The sequence below is a fragment of the Aedes albopictus genome, chromosome 3 (assembly GCF_035046485.1).
Source record: "Aedes albopictus strain Foshan chromosome 3, AalbF5, whole genome shotgun sequence".
Classification (NCBI taxonomy): domain Eukaryota; kingdom Metazoa; phylum Arthropoda; class Insecta; order Diptera; family Culicidae; genus Aedes; species Aedes albopictus.
Window position 1 is genome coordinate 255284925 of NC_085138.1, and position 26867 is coordinate 255311791.

Here is a 26867-nt window from a genome sequence, read left to right on the forward strand (position 1 = left end):
CTGTTACACAGTCCCAAAGGTAACAGATTCGACCCCAGCGGTACGTGTGAATTTAGATTCCTGGAATATACCACCCGGTATTCTGCTCGCCGATGATAGCTTCCATTGCCCCAGCGAGATAGAGATGCTGATTGGAGCCGAACTGTTTGCAGAAATTTTGAAGCAAGGTCGGATCAAGCTCTCTGATCGTCTACCATCTCTGATTGAAACAGAGTTCGGATGGACAGTGACTGGCCCGTACGACGATCAGGAAGATGTCAGCCCAGTATGTGCTAACTTAGTAAGTATATTACCGGAAATGACATGCAACCAGTGCCGGTTGGAAAATTGTTGGAACTCCATTCCAACGGGCGGGAGTATGTTCGCGAACATACGCTCGCGACGACGTCAGCAGCAAGCTGGGATACGCAACCAAAACCAACCATCGCATCGAAACCGTCATCGATTATTATCACAATGCCCGCGCACTCACCCGAGCCGACGGAACACCAGCAGCAGCGAGAGAGTGAGTGCGGTGAGATCCAACCGTGAGTGCAGCAGCGAATGCCGCCGCCGTAGCTACCGTCATCATCATCATCATCATCGACTCTCGTCGCCCTGCAGCCAGCGTGGTGATGATGAGTCGTTCCACACGCGTCGCGTGGTTTCTACGCGCGCGTAGAAATTTCCACGTTTTTCGAGAAGATTAAAATTTGGATATATAAACGCGACCCGTTCGCAGTAGCGAGACAGTTGCAATTTAAAAGTGAATAAGTTATGAGCGTTCGCGTGGCTCGAACAACGCGAAGTGAAATTATCCAAAGTGAAGTGTAAATAGTAAGCAGTTAGAGAATAAAGTAGTGAAAGTGTGAAAGTGATCCAGTGATTTTCTCCCTATCCGAAACCCATCCGTTCTCTACTGCCGTGCCATACAGTCCAGTGCTTTCGCCTAACATTTCTTGTGTTCATTGCCGAACACTTTTCCTTAACGGAGACTTCGCTAACTCACCTCTTGCGAAGGGGTTAGCCTAGTTCCTACTACTAGCTTCTGTATGATTTGTTTGTTAATTAGACTCCATAGTTATTCACACGAGTTGCACGGGAAAGAAGGTTCACCACCCCAGAGCCCGTGCGGTAAGGGAAGAAATACTGTGAGGGGTGCCCGGGTACCCCACAGGCTCCGTTAACGGTTGAGCATCTGTTTTACCCCCTTCGATCACTCATTCCTCGACACGGGTTGCTTGACAACTTGAATTGAGGTTAGTAGTCCTATTCTTAGCAGGCGACTATGCGGCTGACTCGCAAGCGGGGAAGGAGGGTTCGTCAGGCCCCGGGACTATAATTCCTGCTGCCCCATCACTAGCACTGCCAGCTGGAATAAATATGTACTAAATTACGTACTATCAGAGAGTCCTTGGGCTCTCACGCTACCAAATTCATCCTATTCGAAAACAAGCGATTGCGGCACCGATTGATTCCGTTCTGTTTGTTTTCTTGTGTGCTCACTTCTAACAAAAAATACAAACACAAGAAAAAAAACAAACAGTGCTTCAATTATTCGTTTCTCGTAGGATAAAATTGGGAACCACATGCCTAATAAGGGAACCAATACCCTAGTTACCCTTTTTCGGAAGATAAAATTTTGAAAAAAAAATCATATGTTTTGTGGGGCTCGAACCCACTACTCCGTATCGCTGGTCTGGTGCTTGAACGAGCTGAACCATAGAACAAGTCGCACGGACTAAGTTTGGGCGGCGCTTCGCATCTAGTTTGAATATCTATTCTGTAGAATCGTTACTTGTTCTGCGGCTTAGTTGGTCGAAGCGCCGGTATTGTGGCTTTGAATATTATCAAAATAAATGCTATTTTTGCCTCTCTCGTACATCAAAGTGTACTGAAAGGCTATAAGTTCATTCAAAAAACGAATTTTCGATAGAAGGCTCGGAGGGTTAAGTCACATATACCAATCAACTCAGTTCGGCGAATTGAGATGATGTATGTATGTGTGTATGTGTGTATGTCTGTGCGCAAAAGAAGTTCACTCATTTTTAAAACACTTCCCATTGATAGATTTTTCGGATTATAGCTCGAATCGAACCGGAATTTTACCGCACTGTTTGCTATTAAAAGTGGTTCGGATCGGCAGAGGCATGCCGGAGTTATGGCGATTTCAGTGATCCCATCATGCGATACATCAAACTCATTGGCGTATCTAGCATTTTTTTCTTAGGGGGTGCCTAGGGGGTGCCAGTTTCAGTGGCTTCCAGGTTGCTTTTTTGTAAAAAGAAATACCGATCCACCCTCACTTTCTCTGTGTAATGATATACTGCGTCGCGGGAAAATGAAATACATGGAATTTGTATTTTCAGTTTGAACTTAACTACTTAACAATCATCGCGACAACCGCTGTTTTGTGGATTGAAAACAATCAGGTCCACTAGAACACATTTTCGAATCAATTATTAGACGTGTAAATCTCGGAAACTATAAAATATCCTCAAATTTGCGTGTAACATGTATTCATCGTGACATCCTCTTTGTTTTATTGCATAATAATAACCCTTACAAAAATAGTTTTCAAGAAAAAATTTAAGGGTATTTAAGTACCGTTATAAACTCTTATGTACATGACCATTGGCCTCTATATTGCTAAAGCAAATCACTCCATCTCAAGATAGAAGGTCGGTAATATATTATGTTAAGTCTATTTTGTGAGCTTACGATATTGCAGTACACTAAAGATTAGCTGATGATTAGAGGAGCTGTCCACACGCATGGGTGTTTTGTTATAAATGATTTTAGGCACTAAACGTTTTAACACACTCGTTCGACGCTTCTCAACATATTTTTTAAAGAAAGCGTGCTTTAGTGACAATGCGGTAAACATGGCACCACTCTAACGTCAAATGGGGACTGGATAACAAGTTGAATTTTTAGTTAAGGTTATGTGCACTCGATAACTTGCTTGACCCAATCTCACCCCCATTCTTAATATTTAGACATAGGGTCGAAAATAATAAGTTTTTACATAAAAAGAGCAATGACAGCCCGCTTTTTTCATTACATCAACCAGGTAATACCTACAGCTAACCACTTATAAGAAAATTTATTATTAGGTACTTGTGTTAAACATTACGAAGGAGAAATTTTTTCAGAGTGATTTACTAGTAGTTTCATCATATAAGTTTAGCCACAAATTTAACAAAAAACGATTATTGTAAAACATCTTATTCTGCATCATGACGTGTAAAAACATCTCCCCTTTAAAATAATATAAAGTTTTCAATATAAATTAGCGATAGTTATTGAGCTATTTCAAATTTTATGTTTCTCCGTTTTGACCCAATCTCACCCCCCAGACCCATTGTCACCCCCATCGACGGTATTTAAACTTAAAATTGCAAATTTTTGGTAAGGTCACAACATTAATGTCTCATAAGCGTTTTCAATTAGTTGAATATTACCACGTGGACATGAAAATACTTCTACAGAAAAATTGTGAGAATGATTCTCAAAACTACAAAATTCGCACTCGGTTATCCTGAGTTCCGTTCTGAAGCTTCACTAACACATTATCAATCCACATAGCAAACTTATTTTTTTCTCTTCGGGATTCTGATGATCGCACCAAATTCCGATTTCGACAGCTTTGGTAATACATCTAATGAAGGGAATGCTTTATAAGGCTTTTTTTATTGATATTTGCTTTAAAAAAAATCCAATTACTCTTCACTGAAGAGTCTTCAGGCAATTCCTTTGGGCATTCTTTTAGTGAAGCCTTTGGTAATCCATTCGACAATAACTCTGGGAACATCCTCACATTTTCTTTTTTGGAAATATCTTGGGCAAGTCATTCTCCTTTTTTGGATTTTCGTTCATTTTTGAACTTTTATTATTTATGCTATTTGGTATTCCTTCGAAAACACCTTCGAAAATTCCTTCGGAGATTCTCTCATAAATTGCTTCCATAATTTTATTGAAAATTCTTCAGACAATTTCTTTTAGATTTCTTCAGTTTTTGTGTAAGAAATTTCTGCAGCAGATGATTTCGGAATACCTTCGGTAATTCCGGTGTTACTTGCATTGAACTTTTTTTTTGAGAATTTCATCAGCAATTCATTCTGAAATTTTGAAAACTTCGATAATTACTTTGGGAACTTCTTTGATGATTCTTTTGGAAATTGATTCGGCAAATTTCTTAGAAATTTCCTCAGGGAATTTATTTAAAAAAAATCTTTGGCGATTCTTTAAAAATTCTGTTCTTTTGGAGTTCTTTTAAAATTTTCTTCCAAAATTCCTTTGATGCTTTCGGATAATTTTTTGAGAATTTCTTCGAAATTTGTATTGTTTTTTTATTGAAAATATTTCGGGATTTTTTTTTGAGATTGGATTTGTCCAATTTCTTTAAAAAGTAATATTACGTAATATTTTCTTCAGGAATTATTCTGATAAGTCTTATATGAATTCTTTTGGCAACTACTTTGAAAGTTCTACGGTAATTTTGATATTTTTTTCCGGTAATTTCTTTATGGGAATCTGTCAGTAAGCTTTTCGTAAATTTCATAGGATTTTCTTTGACCAAGACCAGCTAAGAATTTCTGATTTTCAAATTCAGCAATTTTTGGAAGCAATAAATATAAATACAAATAAATCATAAAGAATTTCAAAAACAATCTCGATAAAATTGCCTAATAAATTTGCAAAATAACTGGAAAAGAAATTGCTGTTATAATTTCAGGCCATTGAAATTATAGAAAAAAAAATCTAAAGAAATTGCTGATGAAATTCTAATGAAACTACCGCAGACATTAAAAAAAAACAACCATGCCGCAGGAATCCTCAAAGAAATGGCCATACTATGGTCTAGCCCTAGTGAATACGGAGTCGTAGGTTCAAATCTCACCAGAACGCGATTTTTTTACGCAAATTCATCTCTCGTTTGTCAATTCTGTGCCTTCTAAGTAATTACAAGTTTTTTTTCCGAACATTCCTATAGAATTTCACTAGAGATTTCTCTATTAAAACCTCCTAGGATTTCTCTGAAAATTCCAACTATTCCCGAAATACGAAAGATTTCTACTGGAATTCCTCGAAGAAGCCCAGGATTTCCAGGAGAAATACTGTGATTAATTTCTATAGTAATCCACGAATAAAAACTCCAGAGGAAATCCTGGATGAATTTTTAGAAAAATCACTGAAAGAATCAAAGATATTTCTGGTATCACAGTGAGAATTACTGGAGGAGACCTAGGAAGCATTCCTGAAAAATTAGAAGCAGTAGGAATCGCTTATGGAATCCCAGGAGGAGTTCCTGGATGAAAGTCAAGAGGAGTTTCTGGAGGCATCCAATGAGAAAAATTTGGAGAAATTTTAGGAAAAAAAAACTTTTTGATTTCCAGGAGGAAACACCGAAGGTACTTCTGCAAGGCTCCTAGAAAGAATACCTTGAACAATCCCAGCAAGTTTCTGAAGGAAACCCTGGAGAATAATTTTTAGAAGAATTTCGTTAGGTATTACAGTAAGAAGAGTCCTAGGAGGCATTGCTGGAAGAACCCATGAGAAATTTATGAAAGAATCCTTGGATAAAATATCTTCGATAAAAATTTCTGGAGTAATCCCCGGAAAGGTTCTCAAAAAGTTACAGGAAAAATCTCAAGAGGTATTCTTAAAAGGACTCTGGGGTGTGTCATTGTAGAAATCGCAGCGGAAATCCTAGGAGGAATGGCTGCAGGAAACTATATAGGAATTTTTAGAGAAACCCCATCAGGAATACTTTATTCCAAAAGCTAGACTTTACATATACTGGCGTGAGTGAGAAATGGACAAATTGAGGTGAAATTTGCGAAAAAGTTACTCGTCCTCTCGGTGAGATTCGAACTCACGACTCCTACTCACTAGACAGGCGCGTTGCCGCTACGCCACGAGAAGACTCGAAGACGTAGCTGCTAACCTGAATTCAAGTTCAACACAAAATTCCGAGGTTATCTTTTCCACAGATTGCACCCCTTTCGGATGGAATGAGATGTACATCCACACTACGCATATATTGTATATGCAAAGCCTAGGCGAGAGCGCATTGTTTTTGTGTGTTGGAAGTCCACACACCTCTCATCGACGACTGTGTCGAAGAGATCGCGCGGTGAGCGGAAAGCTTCCAATGGGTCGCGACGTTCTCAAACGACCGGTTACGGAACATGAGTCCGTTGCTCGATGACATAATTAAATTAATTAATTATCGATTTTTGCGGCTTAACCAGCCGAATGGAAGTTTTACTTTATTCCAAAAGCTAGACTTTACATATACTGGCGTGAGTGAGAAATGGACAAATTGAGGTGAAATTTGCGAAAAAGTTACTCGTCCTCTCGGTGAGACTCGAACTCACGATTCCTACTCACTAGACAGGCGCGTTGGAATAAAGTAAAACTTCCATTCGGCTGGTTAAGCCGCAAAAATCGATAATTAATTAATTTAATTATGTCATCGAGCAACGGACTCATGTTCCGTAACCGGTCGTTTGAGAACGTCGCGACCCATTGGAAGCTTTCCGCTCACCGCGCGATCTCTTCGACACAGTCGTCGATGAGAGGTGTGTGGACTTCCAACACACAAAAACAATGCGCTCTCGCCTAGGCTTTGCATATACAATATATGCGTAGTGTGGATGTACATCTCATTCCATCCGAAAGGGGTGCAATCTGTGGAAAAGATAACCTCGGAATTTTGTGTTGAACTTGAATTCAGGTTAGCAGCTACGTCTTCGAGTCTTCTCGTGGCGTAGCGGCAACGCGCCTGTCTAGTGAGTAGGAGTCGTGAGTTCGAGTCTCACCGAGAGGACGAGTAACTTTTTCGCAAATTTCACCTCAATTTGTCCATTTCTCACTCACGCCAGTATATGTAAAGTCTAGCTTTTGGAATAAAGTAAAACTTCCATTCGGCTGGTTAAGCCGCAAAAATCGATAATTAATTAATTTAATTATGTCATCGAGCAACGGACTCATGTTCCGTAACCGGTCGTTTGAGAACGTCGCGACCCATTGGAAGCTTTCCGCTCACCGCGCGATCTCTTCGACACAGTCGTCGATGAGAGGTGTGTGGACTTCCAACACACAAAAACAATGCGCTCTCGCCTAGGCTTTGCATATACAATATATGCGTAGTGTGGATGTACATCTCATTCCATCCGAAAGGGGTGCAATCTGTGGAAAAGATAACCTCGGAATTTTGTGTTGAACTTGAATTCAGGTTAGCAGCTACGTCTTCGAGTCTTCTCGTGGCGTAGCGGCAACGCGCCTGTCTAGTGAGTAGGAGTCGTGAGTTCGAGTCTCACCGAGAGGACGAGTAACTTTTTCGCAAATTTCACCTCAATTTGTCCATTTCTCACTCACGCCAGTATATGTAAAGTCTAGCTTTTGGAATAAAGTAAAACTTCCATTCGGCTGGTTAAGCCGCAAAAATCGATAATTAATTAATTTAATTATCCCATCAGGAATGCCTGGGGGAATCCAAAGAAAAAAATCTTCGGAATGCCTAGAGAAGTCCCTGCAAGAAGCGGTAGAGGTATTCTGGAAGAATCTATAGAGAAGGCCCTGAAGAAATGTGAGGACGATTTCCCGGAATAATACCAGCTACAATGCTAGGATAAATTTGTAATGGAATCACTAGAAGAATTTCTGGACGTATCATAGCAAGAATTTCTGAAGGAACTGCTGGAAGAACCGTAGGAGGAGTTGTTTGAGGTATTATTAGAGGGAGGCCAAAGGGAGTTTCTGCAGGAATTCCATGAGGAGTTTCTGGAGGGATCCTTGGAGAAATCCCTGGTAGGACAACCAAAGAAATTTCTGCAAGAATTCCAGGAAGATTACCTGGAAAGATCCCAACCAAAAAGCCAAGAGAAAGCTCTAGAAGATTCCGTAGTATAATTTCTGAACTACCACAGTTAGAATTTATTAAGGAAGAATAGCTGGAAGAACCGCAGGAATTGCAAAAGGAATCCCAGCTGGAATATCTGGAGCAGCGCTTCCCAAAATCAGTTTTCGTGGCGCCCCCACGTGTCGCAGGCTCGCTTTTTCTACTCCTTTTGGCGAGCCTGCAAGAGGCTGGTGCGCCGCGAAAACGGAGTTTGGGAAGCGCAGATCTGAAGGAATTCCTAGAATTCCGGGAGGTATCATAGCAGTAATTTCTAGAGAAATCCTAGAATCAGGAATGCCAAGGATATCAAGAGAAGTTCCTCTAACAAATGCCTGGAGGAATACCTACAGTTGTCCTTGAAAGAATCGGTAGAAATATACTGGAGGAATCTCTGATGGAATCGCAGGAGGAATTTCTGGAGGAATCTCAGGAAGATTTCCCGATAGTATTGCAGCAAGTAAGTATGCTAGGTGAAATCCCTGGAAGTATTTCTGAAGGAGTCCTAAGGGAACGTTCAAAAATTACGTCCAACATTTGGGGGAGGGGGGGGTCTAGAAAAGTGTGACAGTACGTGTATTGGGTATAGGAAAATTGCGTGACAGAGGGGGGAGGGGGGGTCTAGAAATCCGGAAAAACGATGGACGTAATATTTGAATCTTCCCTAATGGGAATTGCTTGAACAATTCCAGCTGAAATTCATGGAGGAAGGCCAAAAGAAGTTCTTGGAGAAATCCCCCGTGGATTTTCCGGAAGAACCTCTGGAGGAAGTCCTGGTTAAATCCTTGAAGAAATCTGTAGAAGAATCACCGAAGGGATTTTTAGAAAAATCCCAGGGTGATTATCTGATAGAGTTTTCGAAAGAACTTCCCTAGTAGAATTCCTGAAGGTACCACAGCGAGAATTTTTGGAGGAGTTCTAAGAGAAATTGCTGGAATCCTTGCCAGAGTTCTCGGAGGAAGACCAATATTAGCTCCTGGAAGAATTTCATGAGAAATTTCTGGAAGAATCTCTGAATAAAATCTCTGAAGGAGTTCCTGGAAGAATCAAAGGAGGAACTTTTGAAAGGATCCAGGAAGGTTGTCGTGAATAATCCTACCAGGAATTCCTGAAAAAATACCACGAAAATTTTTTAGAAGGATCCCTAGATGAATTCCAAGAAGTACCATAGTAAGAATTTTTGAAAGAAATACTACAAGAAAATGCTGGACCAATTTCTACAGAATTATCTAGAATGTACAACCCCATCAGAACTGCCTGAGGGAAGCTTGTTGAAGAAATACCGGGAGGAATCCATAAAGAAAGCTGTTCGTGTACCACGAAAGTACGTCATCTGTTCAAGCGATCTATGGCCGACCTTTCGTCAAATGCGTGAGGGGAATCCCCCTGCTGAACTGCAGTCCGACAATGATGACAGGTGTCATCATCGAACCCTTCGGAAAAGGCAAGATGGAGAAGGACAGACTTCCGATCCCTCGATTATAAAAGGCCTCGAGAAACGTCACCACGCTCTCTTTTGACATCTGACTGGATCACCCATGGAGCCATCTACCTTCGAGTGGAAATTATATTCTGTGTAATACCGTAAAGTGAACTGAATTTGAACTAGTAGTAATTTAAGTTAGATGAAATAAAAAGTAAAGTGAAATGCAAGGTTGAATTTAAATAAAGTGAATCTAAAAACTCTAAAGTGAAACGAAGTGCAGTGATTTCGGAAGGGAATAAACGAATTCCAAACCAAGGGTAGTTCTGGTCCCCGTAGTGGTTCTCAGTGCCGCAGTTCACTGTTCATCTGTGCTGCCGACAAAAGCCTAGGGAAATCACTGTATGAATAGATAAAGGTATTTCTGGAGGGATCCATGGAGAAGTCTGTTGATTGTTCTTACCAATATCTAAAACGCCAAAACGTTAAACAAGTATATAAGTAATTCTGGGTGTGTTTAAGTTTTATTCCAATGTGCCATTTATAAATATTGGAATTGTGTGAAATTTTAAATTTTAGGTGACTGTCAAGTAAAAATTCTAGGGGGTGCCACTTTTGTTCTAGGGGGTGCCAGGCACCCCTGGAACCCCCCTAGCTACGCCAATGATCAAACTGCGGCGGTTTTTGTAACCTTTAGCATGGTTGATGTATTTTATTCGAAAATGCACACTGGAGACCGGAAATTCCACGATGTCCGTCCAAAATTCAAGATGACATCCTAATATTCAATATGGCGGATCCAAATTCAAGATGGCGGCTGTTCAATAGAGTTTTAGCAAAGAATAAGAATTGCTGATTGTATGCGGATTCCAAAACATACGCACACCACTTTCTCTTATGACAAATCACGATAACTGTTGCAGAAAGCTTCCTTCTTGATACGCTTAGAGAGCGCCACTTGTCTCATACCTTAACGTTTAAATAGAAAAAGACAAGAGATGGCATTCATTCTATTTTTATTCTTTGGTCTTAGGCTCTAAAACCATGCAATTTGGGTATATTCGGTATGAGGAAGATGTCCAGAGTCCAAAAATGGTAACCAGAGTATTCAAGATGTCGGTCTAAAATCCAAGATGAAGGCTTCAAATTCAAGCTGCCGACTGTTTAATGGAGTTTTAGGACCTAAAACATGCAATATGGGTATATTTGGAGTGGGGAAGAAGTCTGGGCTCCAAAAATGGCGAACAAAATATCCAACCCAGCCAACACACGATCGCATATGATGTTGAATAGGATGCAAAAGTGGAGGCGATATGCGTACACTTTACACACGGTTAAATGCGAGCATGTACGCATATGGCCTCCACTTTAGCATCTTATTCTACATCGTATACGACTTCGTGTTGGCTGGGAAGATGGTTGTCTGAAATCCAAGAGGACAACTCAAAATTCAAAATGGCTTCTGTTTAATGCAGTTTTAGACTCTAGAACCATGCAATGTGGGTATATCTGATGTTGGGAAGAAGTTTGAAGTCCAAAAATGACGATTAAGATATACAAGATGGCGTCTCAAATTCCAGATAGCGGCATAAATTTCAAGATGGCGGCCGTTAAATGGAGGTTTAGACTCTAAAACCATACAATATGGGTATATTTGGTATGGGGAATACAGCCGGAGTTCAAAAATAGTGACCAGAATATCCAAGATGGCGGTCTAAGATCTAAGATTCAACATTCAAAATGGCTACTGTTTAATAGAGTATTAGGATCAAAAGCCAAGTAATATGGGTATATTTGATGGGGAAGATGTGTGGACTTCAAAAATGACAACCAGAATATCCAAGATGGCGGTCTAAAATCCAAGATGACAGCTCAAAATTCCAAATGGCTTCTGTTTAATGGAGTTTTATACTCTAAAACCATGCAATGGGGTATATCTGGTATTGGGAAGAAGTTTTGAGTTCAAAAATGACGATTAAAATAACCAAGATGGCGTCTCAAAATTCAAGATGGTGGCATAAGCTTCATGATGGCGGCCGTTTAATGGATGTTTGAACTCTAAAACCGTACAATATGAGTATATTTGGTATAGGGAAGACAACCGGAGTTCAATATCCAAGATGGCGTCTCAAAATTCAAAATGGTGGCTGTCTAATGAAGTTTTGCGCTCTAAAACCATTCAATATGGGTGTATCTGGTATGGAGAAGAAGTCTGGAGTCCAAAAATAGCGAACAGAATTTCCAAGCTGCCAGACTTAAATCCAAAATGGCGGCTCAAAATTCAAGATTGCTGCTGTTTTTCAAGAGTTTAAGGCTCAAAAATCAAAAGTCGGATAAACAATACGATCTCTGATGTCATGAAATGGATTTCTGTTAAATGTATGAAACTGGACCAGGCATTTATTACTTATCAATAATATGAAATCGTTATAAGGTTGCAATACTAAAGCCGCTAGTACACAGGGTCAAATATTTGTGTAAAAAGAAACCAATGCTCAACCATCTGATGACTTGATCGAATTTCCGTTAGTGTCAAAAAGATTTTGTCTCTTTAGTTCATTCCTTATCAATTATATGACCCCGCTTACTATGAACCTAAAAATTGCAGTAAAAGTCTGCCACCGTTTAAAAGAATCAGCGAAAACGGGGTGTTCCACATTTAGACGGGTGTTGTACAATATGTCATAGAAAGTTTTTTTTAGAGTTTAACTCAAATTTCAACAAGTATGTTGATACCCATACATATTTCAAACGCAATACCAATCCGCAACCAATCGCTTTCAATTTTCACTACCTTCAAACAAAACGAAAATGTTACGACCTCATTTATTCGATCAAGTTTACATTTCCTCATACAACATTGACCCACCCTAAGAAGCTCGACTTTATTTCAGTAGTTACAATAGACTAGGACGTCCTATTTTCGAGAATACCAGGTTTAGGTAGCAACTCATTATTGGCCTAACTGCTTTCATACGATCACTAATCATTTCGTTTTCATACTTCATTTGCAAAATGAAAATTTGTTGTACTTTTGTATGGAAGTCAGATTAACTGTACTAATAACTAAACCAGTTTTTCGTCGTCTTTTGTATGTCTCGTATGCGATTTGGTAAAAAATGGGATATTTGTTCGTAAGTCCAGTCTTCGTCCAATATGGTGCGTCCTCTTTGTTTAGCTATTAGTTTATTCCCAAATCACCAATAGTTGAGCTAGATTCTCATTATAAATTTCCCACTGTCTTTCTCTTTTCCCACGTTGAAACAAATGTAAAAAAAAATCATAATCACAACCGAACCGCATTATTTTCTGAACTATTCTCCACCATCCACAATACCCCAACCCAATTGGATCACGTTCCAATCCCTCATCCCACGAATAAAAAAAAATCCCTACACGGCATGGAACACACACACGTGGTGAGTAGATCTGCCCAAGTCCTCGTCGGTGAATGGGTTGAACAAATCCTACGCCAACCAGCAGAACGCGGCCAACTATGACGGCGGTGGCCCCGAGGATGCCGGCGGTGGACTGTTGGCCCAGCTGTGTGGTCTCTTCTGCAAGGACACGCCGTTTGCGGAAGCCTTCGGGGTGACGTCGGGGCCTGGTGGAGGACAGGACGGCGGGAATGCCAACGGAAACCTGCAGAGTCAGATCGTACCCATTCAGCACGGTGAGAGATTTTTGTAACGTACAACACATTGCTAATCATTAACTTTTTTTGGGTGGATTTTGTTTTCAGCTTTCTAAGTTTTCAGCGGCCTTGGAGGGTTAAAGATTACCGGCGGGAAAAGGATGCTTCTGCAGGTGCTTTGGGTCTAACATTACGTTGCTTTTATGCTTGAGCTTTTTTTTTCATATTTTTCGTTTTCGCTGAGCGTTTAGATGAAGTTTCAATCAATTACTATCTGCTTATGAATCTCGTGTTGAGCTTTTAATGAATGTTTCACTTTATTTTTGTTTCTTGTTGCAATTCCACTATGCTTGATTTAATCGTTAAAGTTGAAAAAGTTTATTTTTTAATTTTTATCAGGTATTGGACAGATGGTCGAATTTATATGTTGGTAAATTAAGAATTTGGTAGAAATAACTAGTTCTAGCAATTTGGACATTCTGTCATGTCGAGAATTTTTTTCTGTATCTGTTAAGAATTATTCGTTTAAGTTTGTTGTGGATTTAGCACTAAATTGGTATTGGAAATAACTTTATATACTTCCGCTGCCTTGTCATGTGTTAAACAACGTTGGAACTAGTGTACACGTGTATGGTAAATCTGATGATCTATTCAGCTCACTACTTCAGACGTAAAGTTTAACGCATAAAAAGGCAGCGGAAGTTAATGAATTCATTTCCGACACCAAGTTAGTGCTTCATCCACAATATTCAAGCTTACGAACTTGTTATATCTTTTTTTTGCTACAAGCTAAGCAAAGGCGTAGCCAGCTTTTCGGTCAGGGGGGGGGGGGGGGCAAGCACCCTTAGTAAAAATGTACCTACTAGCTTTTATAACTAAACGCAACACGATGAAATTGAATATAATAACAATATATTCTAAAAGCTTTATTTAACTCTTAACCCTGTTGTAGGTATTTTGTACAATACGTTAACAAAAACTCGCCTGATCTACACAAATCAACGTGATGCTGGTAGCGATGGCCGATTTCTGGAAGATTAAGGATTTTTATTTACTCGTGAAATATTTTGCTCTGATTTTTTTGTCAATGTCTACAAAACATTCATCAGAAATTATAGCTGAACTCTTTTGGAAATTACGAACTCTTTTGAGGATAAACCTGGAATTTCCTGGTTCCTGTGTGCTTCCATTTATCTTCCAATACTATTTGCTGGAGAAATTCCTCCAGAATTTTTTGAATTTTTGAATTCCAGAAGGAATTTCTGTAAGAATTTCAAAAAATAAACCTGTACGAATTCCTGGATAAATAATGGGAGGGATACCTAGTGAAATTTCTGAAGAGATCTCATGAGGTAATCCTAGATAAATTTCTGGAGGATTCCTTGGAGGAAATTCTGGAGAAATTCCTGGAGGAATTTTGAACGGAAACCCTAGTAAAATTTCATAAGAAATGTCTTTAAAAATTCCTATATGAAATCTTAGAGAAATTTGTGAAGGAATCCTTGGAGGAATATGCCTGTAGAAACTTCTGAGCAAATTCCTGGCGTAATTCCTGGAAGTATTCCTGGAGAATTTCCTTGAGCAATTTTTTGGGTGAATTCTTGGAATCCCTAGGAGAATTCTGGGAGAAATTCTTGAAGAAATCTCCAGAGGAACACTGGGAGGAATTGCTGGAGAAATTTCTGAAAAAAATCCCTTGAGAAATTCCAGGAGGATTTCCTGAAAGAACCCTTGGAGGAATTTCTGGAGGATTCCCTGGTGGACTCTCTGGAAATATCCCTCGAAAAATTCGTGGAGAAATCCCTGAAGTAATTGCTGTAGGAATCTCTGGAGGAATATCTGGAGGAGTCCCTGAAAATTTCCTCAAAATATTCCTGGGGAATTTCCTGAAAGAATCTCTGAAGAAATCCCAAGAGGATTTACAGGAGAAATTCCTGGACGAATTGCTGGCATAATTCCTGAAGGATGCCAGGAATATTCCGGAAGATATTCCTGGGGTATTTCCTAGAGGTATTCCGGAAGAAATTTCCTGGGGATAACATCCCGGAGGAATAAATGGAGGAGTTCCTAGTGGTATTCCTGTGGAAATTTCTGGAGGAATATCTAGAGGAATTCTTGAAAGAATTACTGGATGAATATCTAGAGGAATCTCCAGAAGAATTTTGAGAGATTTCTATTTCTATTTCTGTTATTTTTCTATTTTTGAAAGAACCCCTTGAGAGATTCCTGGAGAAATTCTCGAAGGAATTCCTTAAGGAATCCCAGGGGTTTCCTTGTGAAGAAATCTCTGGAGGAATAACTGGAGGAATCCCTGGTGGAATACCTGGAGGAATCCCTGAAAAATTCCTGAAGGAATTCCTGGAGAATATTCTTGTGGAATTTCTGAAGAAATCTCTAGAGGATTTCCTGGAAGAATCTTTGGAGTAACTTCTAGAGGATTTCCTGAAGGAATCTTCAAAGAAAAATTTTTCATTGAGAAATTTCTGGAGAAATCCCCTTCAAGTGGGAAATTCCCTGGAGGAATATCTGGAGAAATCAGGAAGCAATTCCTGATAAAATCTCGGGAGAAATTCCTGGAGAAATACCTAGAGGAATTGCTGACATAATTTCTGAAAGATGTCCAGGAGCAATTCCTGGGGTAGTTCCTGGTGAAATCACTGGGGTTATTCCTGGAGAAATTCCTGGATAAAATCCTGGAAGAATACCTGGAGGAGTTACTAGAGGTATTTCTTTGGGAATTTCTGGAGGAATCTCTAAGAGAAATTCTCGGAAGAATTACTAGACGAATTTCTAGAGAAATTCTGGGAGAATTCTATTTCTATTCTATTATTTTTCTGTTTCTGAAATCCTGGAGAAATTTCTAGCGGAATTTCTGGAGGAATTCTTGGATAAATCCTTGAAAGAATGCCTGAAGGAATCTCTGGAGGAATCCTAGAAGCAGTTTGTAAAGAAGTCCCTGGGGGAATCCCTGAAAATTTACTGATGGTATTCCTCCAGGAATTTCCTGGAAGAATTTATGAAGAAATCCCTAGAGGATGTCCAGGCACAATCCTCTGGAGGATTTCCTGGAGGAAACCCTGAAATATTCCTGAGGGTATTCCTGGAGAATTTCCTAGAAGAATTTCTGAGAAAATCTCCAGAAGAATTTCTGAGAAAATCTCCAGAAGAATTTCTGGAAAAATTCCTGGAGAAATTGTTGACATAATTTCTGAAGGATGTCCAGGAGCAATTCCTGGATCAATTCCTAGAGAAATTTCTGGAGGAATTCCTGATGAAATTCTTGGGGTAATTCCTGAATAATTTCCTGGAATAGTACTTGGAGATATTCCTGGATAAAATGTTGGAGGAATTGCTGGAGGTTCTCCTTTGGGAATTGCTGGCGGAATCCGTGAGGGAATCTCTGGAGGAATTCCTTCAACAACTTCTGGATGAATTTCTGGGGGAATCTATGGAGAAGCTCTGGGAGAAATTTCTGAAAAAAATCCCTTGAGAAATTCACGGAGGGGTTTCAAGAGAAATCTCTGGAGGAATTCCTGGAGAAATCTCTGAAAAAATCCCTGAAAAAGTTCCTGGACGAGTTTTAGCGGAATTCATAGAGAAATATCTGTAGCGATTCCTGGAGGGAAAACTGGAAGATTTCTTTGTGGAATTTCTGGAAAAAATTCCAGAAGATATTCCTACAAAAAACCCTGGAAGAATTTCTGAAGCAATCCCTAATTTATGATGGTGTTCCTTGATTAATTCCTGGTGTAATTCCTGGAGGAATCCCTGTAAAATTCTTGAATGTATTCCTGGAGAATATTCTTGAAGAATTTCTGAAGAAATCCCTAGGGGATTTCCTGGAAGAATCCTTGGAGAAACTTCTGCAGGATTTCCTGGAGGAATCTTCAAAGAATTTCCTGAAGAGATTCCATGGATAAATCTCTGGAGGAATCCCTTAAGCAATTCCTGATGGAATCTCATGAGAAATTCCCGGAGAAATACCTAGAGGAATTGTTGACATAATTTTTGCAAGATGTCCAGGAGCGATTCCTAGATAAGTTCCTGGAGAAATTTCTGGATAAAATCCTGGAGAAATTCCTAGAGTTATTCCTTTGGGAATTTCTGGAGGAATCTCTAGAAGAATTTTTGGAAGATTTACTGGATGAATTTCTAGAGGAATTCTGGGAAATTTCTATTTTTATTCTAATATTTCTATATTTCTGAAAAAATCCCTTAAGAAAACCCCGGAGAAATTTCTAGCAGAATTTCTGGAGATATTCTTGGATAAATCCTCGAAGGAATTCCTGAAAATATCTTTGGAGGAATCCTAGAAGCAGTTTGTAAAGAAATTCCTGGGGGAATCCCTGAAAAAATGCTAATGGTATTTCTCCAGGAATTTCCTGGGAGAATTTATGAAGAAATTTCTAGAGGATTTCCAGAAAATAATCTTCAGTGGAACTTCTGGAGGATTTCCTGGAGGAATCTTCGGAGGATTTCCTGGAGGAATCCCTGAAAAATTCCTGAGGGTATTCCTGGAGAATTTACGGAAGAATGTCTGAAAAAAATTCTAGAAGAATTTCTGGAAAAAATCCTGGAGAAATTGTTGACATAACTTCTGAAGGATGTCCAGGAGCAATTCCTGGATCAATTCCTAAAGAAATTGTTGGAGGTATTCCTGAAGAAATTCTTGGGGTAATTCCTGGAGAATTTCCTGGAACAGTTCTTGGAGAAATCCCTAAATAAAATCCTGGAGGAATTGCTAAAGGTTATACTTTGGGAATTGCTGGCGGAATCCTTGAAGGGATTCTAAGAGGAACCTCTGTAGTAATTCCTTCAACAATTTTTCTGGGGAATCTCTAGAGGAGCTTTGGGAGAAATTTCTGAAAAATATACCTGAGAAATTCTTAAAGCATTTCTTGGAACAAACTCTAAAAAAAACTATCTGAACCCTGCAAGATGTCCATGGAAGAATTCACGAAAGAGAAACTCCTGGATATGTTCCTTGAGGAATTTCTGAAAGAATCCTTTGAAAAGTTCCTGAATTACTGCCTAAAGGAATTTCTGGAGATGTCCTTGAAAGAATTTGTAAAGAAATCCCAGGTATTATCTTAGCATGACGTTTGTTTGAATTGAATACAAGTGAAAATTCGTGTAGCAGTAGCATATAACTGCATTCTATAGCAGCATATAATTCTACAATGTCCTTGTTTTCCCTACCGGAAACTTGCCATGCTGTTTTTGTGTTCCATGAATAAACATCACAAAATTTAACCATTCACCCAAGCTTGTTATTTGGATAAATTCTATGATAAGATTGAAGTAGATTTCTTGGAGAAATACTTGGCGAGATTTCCTGTGATTCTCAAGAAAAAAAAAGGTTGAATAATTGTGGATATAAACCTCAATTATTAGAATAGTCTAGAGAATAGTTTTTTTTTTTAATATTTTTTCTGGAACACTTGAATTATTGACAATCTTTGAATCGGCTTGAATTAAAAAAAATTGTCGACCAGGGGGGCCACGCCCCCCCCCCCTGCCCCCCTCTGGCTACGCCCTTGGCTAAATAAACTCAGCTTCAACTTAACCCAAATTCGAAAATAAACTGTCTATGGCACCGATTGATTCCATTCTACCTTTTATCTTGTGCTCTCTGCTAACAAAATAAAAAAAATAGAAACAAAACAAGCAGCGCCTCAGTCTTTCGTTATGAGTAAAACGAAATTGGAAGCATCATGCTAAACATATATAACAGTTTCCCTCTATGCAAGTGAAATTTTTCATATAATTTAATCTAGATTAGCTTGATAAGCTATTTCATAGAAATTTTGTAAAAAGCAATTTATCCCTTACATTTTGACAATATTTTCTCAGATGTTTGCTACGGGATTCCGCGAGGTTTCTCCAGAGGTTGCTGTAGGAGCCAAACGAGGTGCTTCATTAGGGTTTTGTTCACAAGGCTTTTACCCAGGAGCTTTGAAGTGTTGAATTGTTCCAGATATTCCATCCTAAATTTCTCCAATGCTCCAAAAATTTCTCTGCTTTCTTTCAAGTGTTCATTAACAAATTCCGCAAGGAAACATCTAACACCGAAAATTTCCACCTGACACTCATCAATAGTAGGTTTATCAAGAATTTCTTCAAAGAATTGACCAGCATTCTTTTGCACTAGCAGTAAGGGCCTATCCATAAACTACGTAGACTCTTGGGTGTGTGTGGGGGGGGGGGGGTTTGTTGTTTGTCTGGCCAAAGTGTACGCTCTATACAAATTTCCAATATTTTGTATGAACAAAAGTCTACGGGGGGAAGGGGGTGGGGTCCGAGATGGCCCAAAATGAGTTTACGTAGTTTATGGACAGCGCCTAATGGAGCAAAATCAAATTGGTAAAAATGGAGTGTAGCTAGCAAATCTCACACCCTCTAGTTTCCCCTGCTTTCATGCTACAATGTTCCATGGTGTTCGTTTGTGGTCGCTACCAGATCAAGCGGCGGCAAGAGGGGCGTGATCACGAACTTCAACATCGCTCTCATCACGTCATCATCCTCGTGATAGTGGCGAAGGCAGCATCCATTTATTACGTAACGCTAAAATCTACATTTTTCGACAAATCCGCCCCCACCCCCTCCCCCAACTGTAACGCTTTTTTGTATGAAAGCCCGTAATTTTTGTGTATGGGCCGTAACGCTTGGCCATACTACACCACCCCCCTCCCCTAGAGCGTTACGTGATTTGTGGATGGCGCCTAACATATTTTCCAAGTAATTAACCTTCACGTACTCGACCTCCGACAAATCATTTTCAGAATACTGGCATTTCGTCAATTTTCATCCGATTTATTTGAAGTCACTCTCAATCGATCATAAATTGGTGCTAGTTTATTATGCTCAAGTTGCCATGCAATGTCCGAAACCATTCCAGGGATATTCCGGATTTTGCTGGGATCAGGGGGTTGGTTGCCAAAATGACTAAAAATGATCATTTGGTATGTTATTGTGTTTGAACTATCGATTTTCAGCGAATTTTTTGTGGCAAACATTAAAACACAACTGGCACGGTAAAGGCCGGGTATGCTGCGCAATTCAGATCCCATTGTGATCCACTAGCCTCTGCCCAGCAACTCCTATCCCTACCTCCTCGCGGTATCGGCCGGAAACTATGAGCAACCTTAGGGAAGATCGGGTAACCAACCACGGGGGGAACTTTGGTCATAGGCTGACAGGGAAGGGGGGGGTTTGCTTCGGCAAACCTGAGCGTCTGTTCTCCAGGAGGAACGGCTCACAACAGCGTCTGATTCCCATGTTAGGGGCGGCTGATCTACGTCCGAGTGCCAGGGAAGGACTCTAAGCTCGACTGTGCACTATGGTCCTCCGGAAAGTACGGGGTTGGTGTCAGGCCCTACGAGCCAGCCGTAAAAACCATTGTAACGGAAAATCAGCAACAGAATAATTCGAACCGAGACCAACGGCAACGACCCCAGCGAACAAAAAGGACTTGCGATTGGAAACTCGGTACGTGGAACTCTCGGTGGATGGCTTGCCAGTCTTGACAAAAATAAAAATACTGCTATTTTATCTTGTCCGACGTTTCGGTCCGTTTGGGACCTTCTTCTGGGACTCTAAAAGATTATTTATTAAATCAATTAGACAAAATTACAAAATTTCAAACTTTTCAATTTTTACCGAATTTTACAGATTTTTCGTCCAGTGTGGTTCTGTGGAACGTGTAAATGTCGGTTCAGAGTTTCTGTTTAAAAAAAACGCAAATTTGAAAAACTTAATATTTCCTCACTGCAAAACTCTCCGTGTAAGTTTTTCAAATTTGCGTTTTTTTAAACAGAAACTCTGAACCGACATTTACACGTTCCACAGAACCACACTGGACGAAAAATCTGTAAAATTCGGTAAAAATGAAAAGTTTGAAATTTTGTAATTTTGTCTAATTGATTTAATAAATAATCTTTTAGAGTCCCAGAAAAAGGTCCCAAACGGACCGAAACGTCGGACAAGATAAAATAGCAGTATTTTTATTTTTGTCAAGACTGGCAAGCCATCCACCGAGAGTAAAATTCGACAGTCGAAAATAGTCAACAGGTACGTGGAACTGCCGATCTCTCAACTTCATTGGGAGCACCCGCATACTCGTCGATCTACTGAAGGACCGCGGGTTCGGCATCGTAGCGCTGCAGGAGGTGTGTTGGACAGGATCCATGGTGCGAACGTTTAGAGGTAATCATACCATCTACCAGAGCTGCGGCAACACACGCGAGCTGGGAACAGCTTTCATCGTGATGGGTGATATGCAGAGGCGCGTGATCGGTTGGTGGCCGATCGACGAAAGAATGTGCAGGTTGAGGATCAAGGGCCGATTCTTCAACTTCAGCATAATAAACGTGCACAGCCCACATTCCGGAAGTACTGATGGTGACAAGGACGCATTTTACGAGCAGCTCAAACGCGAGTACGATAGGAAATTTAAACGCTCAGGTAGGCCAGGAGGAGGAAGTCAGACCATTAGTAAGTTCAGCGCCCACCAGCAGACGAACGAAATCGGCTTACGACTCATTGATTTCGCCGCCTCCAAAAATATGGCCATACGTAGCACCTTTTTCCAACACAACCTCCCTTATCGTTACACCTGGAGATCACCACAGCAGACAGAATCTCAAATCGACCACGTTCTGATTGACGGACGGCCTTCCTCCGACATTAGCGACGTCAGGACCTATCGTGGCGCCAACATCGACTCCGACCACTACCTGGTGATGGTCAAACTGCGCCCAAAACTCTCCGTCATCAACAATGTATGGTACCGGCGAACGCCACGGTACAACCTAGAGCGACTGAAACAACCGGATGTCGCCTCAGCATACGTGCAGAAACTCAAGGCCGCGTTGCCAGACGAGGGCGAGCTCGATGAGGCCCCTCTAGAGGACTGCTGGAGTACAGTTAAAGCAGCTATCAACGACGCAGCCGAGAGCACCATCGGGTACGTGGAACGGAATCGATGGAACGAATGGTTCGACGAAGAGTACAGAACGGTTTTGGCGAAGAAGAACGCAGTGAGGGCGGTAATGCTGCAGCAAGGGACCCGACAGAACGTGGAGCGTTACAAACAGAAGCGGAAACAGCTGACCCGCCTCTTTCGGGAGAAAAAGCGCCGCTTGAAAGAAGCGGAGTGTGAAGACATGGAACTGCTGTGCCGTTCCCAAGAAACACGGAAGTTCTATCAGAAGCTCAACGCATCCCGCAACGGCTTCGTGCCGCGAGCCGAAATATGCAGGGAAAGACGGAGGCCTCTTGACGGACGGACGTGAGGTGATCGAAAGGTGGAAGCAGCACTTCAATCAGCACCTGAACGGCGTGGAGAACGTCGGCACGGGAGCCCACGGCGACGGATGAAACGACGACGTCAGTTCAACGGAGGACGGGAACGAACCAACTCCCACGCTGAGGAAGTTAAGGATGCCATTCACCAGCTCAAAACCAACAAAGCAGCTGGTAAGGATGGTATCGCAGCTGAACTCATCAAGATGGGCCCAGAAATATTGGCCACCTGTCTGCATCGGCTGATCGTCAGGATCTGGGAAACCGAACAGCTACCGGAGGAGTGGAAGGAAGGGGTAATCTGCCCCATTCACAAGAAAGGCGACCATTTGGAATGTGAGAACTTCAGGACGATCACTATTTTGAATGCTGCCTACAAAGTGCTATTCCAGATCATCTTCCGTCGTCTGTCACCTAAAACGAATGAATTCGTGGAAAGTTATCAAGCCGGCTTCATCGACGGCCGGTTGACAACGGACCAGATCTTTACCGTACGGCAAATCCTCCAGAAATGCCGTGAATACCAGATCCCAACGCATCACCTGTTCATCGACTCCAAAGCGGCATACGACAGTATCAACCGCGCAGAGCTATGGAGAATCATGGACGAAAACGGCTTTCCTGGGAAGCTGACTAGACTGATTAAAGCAACGATGGACAGTGTGCAAAACTGCGTAAGGGTTCCGGGTGAACTATCCAGTTCATTCGAATCTCGCCGGGGGCTGCGACAAGGTGATGACACTCATGTCTACTCTTCAACATCGCTCTGGAAGGTGTGATGCGACGAGCCGGGCTCAACAGCCGGGGAACGATTTCCACAAAATCCGATCAATTTGTGTGCTTTGCGGACGACATGGACATTATGAACGGTGGCAGAGCTGTACACCCACCTGAAAAGCGAAGCAGCAAAACTCGGACTGGTGGTGAATGCCTCAAAAACAAAGTACATGCTGGTAGGCGGAACCGAACACGACCTGATCCGTCTGGGTAGTAATGTTACGATAGACGGGGATACCTTCGAGGTGGTGGAGGAATTCGTCTACCTCGGATCCTTACTGACGGCTGACAACAACGTGAGTCGTGAAGTTCGGAGGCGCATCATCAGCGAAAGTCGGGCCTACTACGGGCTCCAGAAGAAACTGCGGTCGAAAAAGATTCACCCATGCACCAAATGAACCATGTACAAAACGCTCATAGGACCGGTGGTCCTCTACGGGCACGAGACATGGACCATGCTCGATGAAGACCTGCAAGCACTCGGAGTTTTCGAGTGATGCGTGCTAAGGACGATCTTTTGCGGTGTGCAGGAGAACGGTGTGTGGCGGAGAAGGATGAATCACGAGCTCGCTGCACTCTACGGCGAACCCAGCATCCAGAAGGTGGCCAAAGCCGGAAATTTACGGTGGGCAGGGCATGTTGCATGAATACCGGACAACAACCCTGCAAAGCTGGTGTTTGCAACTGATCCGGTTGGCACAAGAAGGCGTGAAGCGCAGAGAGCACAATGGGCGGACCAGGTGGAGCGTGACTTGGCGAGCATCGGGCGCGACCGAGGATGGAGAGCGGCAGCCTCATACCGGGTATTGTGGCGTACTATTGTTGATTATGTCTTGTCTTAAATGTGATGTTGAACAAATAAATGTATGTATTAAAACACAACTGCGATAACCAGATTTATATAAGTTGACCTATCCGGATCCCCGTGACAGGTTCCGCGGGGCCTAATTGCGGACACTTATTGTTTTCAACCTAAACATGCCGTGCGACATATCAATCTTTATGATTTCGAATGACTGAGTCAGAAACGATACACTGAAGTATGTATCAACTAATATGGCCACCCCGGAACATCTAGCATAGGTTCCACAAGGATGTCATCGGGGACATTTCTGGTCTGCATCCCGTGCGACGTACCAGTCTTCATGATTTCAAGGGAATGGGGCAGAACAAATTGACTGAAGTTTGTATCAACTGATATGGCTGCTCCGGAACACCTCGAACAGGTTCCGCGGGGGCCTCTTAAACACAATAACACACGAAATAATCACTATAGCCATTAGCCAAAACAGACACCTCACCCACTCCCTGACCCCAGTACAATCCGGAATATCTCCGGAATGGTTCCGAATATTGCATGGCCACTTGAGTGTAATAAACTAGCACCAATTTATGACCGATTGAGGGCAACTGTAAAAAAAAAATCGGATGAAAATTGACGAAATGCCAGCATTTTGAAAATGAGTTGTCGGGGGTCGGGTAGGTACGTGAAAATTAATCATTCAAAATGAATCTTAAATCTCACTTAATAACGGGATAATTCGATAGTTTTTAATGGGATACATTGCTTTGTCTGAAGGACTCCCTAATAATCACGTTTTCAATAAATTGAAACTCGGACAAGAGTAATAGGAATCACTGAGTTTTCGAGGTAAACTACAACTTACCAGCTGTTGTTTTCGGCGATATGGACATCGGTTAAGTGCATCTGCTTGGTAACAGATCTTATCGATTGTCGGTACAGCAAGTGGAACCTTGGATACATCAGGAGAACGTACATTGCAGCGAGGTTCAAAAGAGGTGTTTTATTTTTTTGGTAAAAATTGGGTTTGTTCAGGGCTTCCAGCCGTGACATTGAAAAAGTGTACTGCTTTTTGAAATATATAGGTTTATTGCCGGTAGGTTCACTTGTAAATAACTTGTAAATTCTTCGAAACTTTTTGCGCTTTCCTAACTACAACCTAATAGTTATTTTCCATTTTTCTCTCTTTCTCCACCTCTAGTGGATCAAGGTGGTACCGGTTTTTCGAAGGACGTCTGCCGCTCCATGGTCGCCATGCTGGACACCGACCAGTCCGGTAAGCTCGGCTTCGAAGAGTTCCAAACCCTTCTGACCGACATCTCCAAGTGGAAGGCGGTGTTCAAACTGTACGATCAGGACCAGACCGGGCGATTGAGTGCGTTCGAGCTTCGTGAAGCGTTGCATTCGGCTGGCTACCATCTGAACAATCGGATCCTCAATGGCCTGGTACACCGGTACGGTTCTCGGGACGGATCGATAGCGTTCGATGACTTCATCATGTGTGCCGTCAAAATCAAAACCATGATCGGTAAGTTTTGGGATAGTGAGTGATCATCATAGTGCCTATGAATACAACAGCCTCTACATTCCGCAGACATCTTCCGGGAAAGGGACACCGAGGGCACCAACATGGCCACATTCAGCATGGACGAATGGGTGGAGAAAACGCTGTACTCGTAAGCACTTTCCAAGGTCCAGTCTTCAATCCAAAAGCGCCACAAATAATCTCCCATTTATTGACGTTATTCAATGACAAAAATCTAATTGTTGAAATATTATCAATTATAATCGAACCGCCCCATGCTCGAATAGATTTACAGCAGAAGAGAAGGCAACTTGCATTTTAATTCGCCTACCGAATAGTTGGAACAAATCGAAATGAACAAATAAGGAAGCATCACAAACTTTTACCTACTTTTTAATGTTACGTTGTTATATTTATCACTTTTTAAATTACAATCAGTTTTAAGTGTAATTTATGAACATTTAGCTGTAAATAAGTATTTTGCCGTGACTGGAACTCTTGATGGTTGCTTAACGAGAAAAAAAGAAGCAAAAACGCGCTGAGCTCGAAAACTTACATCGATGTATAACATCACCGGCCAGAAGGCCTCACTCAGTGATGGGCGAAACGTTCAGATCTGATAATGCAATTGTAGAATCGAATAACCGCAAAACCCAACCGAGCAGCCGTCGCGTGAAATGTTGAACTTTTATCGCAAATTTGGATGTTCGAACGAATAAATCCGTACTTTGGTGCCTAAATGTTTGTTTGCTATTCGTCGTCTTGATAGTAGTGAATATCACAGCCATAAATGTTTCGCGTAAATATTTTGCTACAGTAAAACATCAAAACATATCAAGCAACACCAATCCGCACATGAAAGTTAACATCGGAACACGTGTCCGCCGAATTTGCATACGCACGCCCACACAATCCATGTTCCACATTGCGCGAGAGAAACGGCACGATAGTAAACCACCGCCGTATGTCGCCAGTAGTAAACAAATTCAGCTGGTGTCAAGAAGCAAAATATTTAAATTTAGCACAAAACTGGTGACCGCAAAAACCAGATGTTGGCGGCAACAAGCAACATAGAGTTGGCAAATGAATTTTCGTTCGGGACAATGACATTGTAACAGCATGTTGTCGAATTGTTTTCGCATTTTTTTCTGAAAGCATTGTTAAACTCAAACTCAAACCAAAATGTGGAGCTAATTAATCTTTTGAAAAAACGAACATCTTTGCTTTTGCGACTGGTTGTGGGTTTTAATTGTCCAATGAAACAGTTATACATTCTTTAACAAAAATCAATCCATCATGAGCTCATAATGGATCAGTATCATAGGGCTCTGGAATAAACCCTTTTTAGGTGGTGTCAAATATTTTTAAGATGCTGAAAGATTTGATTCCAGATTTTTGATGGACAGTGTAATTTGTTAATGGGGCACGTTCGGTGTAGTACTAGATTTGTAGTAATGAGCTGAATTTTAGTATGGTGAGAAGGTCAATTCTCCGTTTCTGCAATGAAATGGTGCAAAA

At 41.3% G+C, this 26867-nt stretch overlaps 2 protein-coding genes and 1 non-coding gene across 13 annotated transcripts in view; 2 read left to right on the plus strand and 1 right to left on the minus strand.

The window, feature by feature from the left end:
* Positions 1 to 26089, plus strand: part of LOC109422335 (calpain-A) — a 109278-nt gene extending 83189 nt beyond the window's left edge. For 6 of the 11 annotated variants that reach the window (XM_062860278.1, XM_029852295.2, XM_029852297.2 and 3 more), the window contains 3 exons: positions 12736 to 12981; positions 25026 to 25352; positions 25419 to 26089. In XM_062860278.1, coding sequence (XP_062716262.1) covers positions 12736 to 12981; positions 25026 to 25352; positions 25419 to 25504 — 659 coding nt within the window. In that variant the 3' untranslated portion in view covers positions 25505 to 26089. Of the gene's footprint in view, positions 1 to 12452; positions 12659 to 12735; positions 12982 to 13050; positions 13074 to 25025; positions 25353 to 25418 lie in introns of those variants that run through there. The other 5 variants (XM_062860279.1, XM_029852296.2, XM_029852300.2 and 2 more) reach the window with 3 other exon arrangements.
* Trnat-agu (transfer RNA threonine (anticodon AGU)) lies at positions 5837 to 5907 on the minus strand. Its single transcript has one exon. It is a non-coding gene; the product is annotated as a tRNA-Thr (tRNA).
* Positions 13081 to 25015, plus strand: LOC134291894 (uncharacterized). Its single transcript, XM_062860285.1, has 2 exons — positions 13081 to 20430; positions 21013 to 25015. Exon 2 carries the CDS (start codon positions 21129 to 21131, stop codon positions 22233 to 22235), a length of 1107 nt encoding a protein of 368 aa, XP_062716269.1. The 5' UTR covers positions 13081 to 20430; positions 21013 to 21128; the 3' UTR covers positions 22236 to 25015.
* Positions 26090 to 26867: the final 778 nt, after the last annotated feature.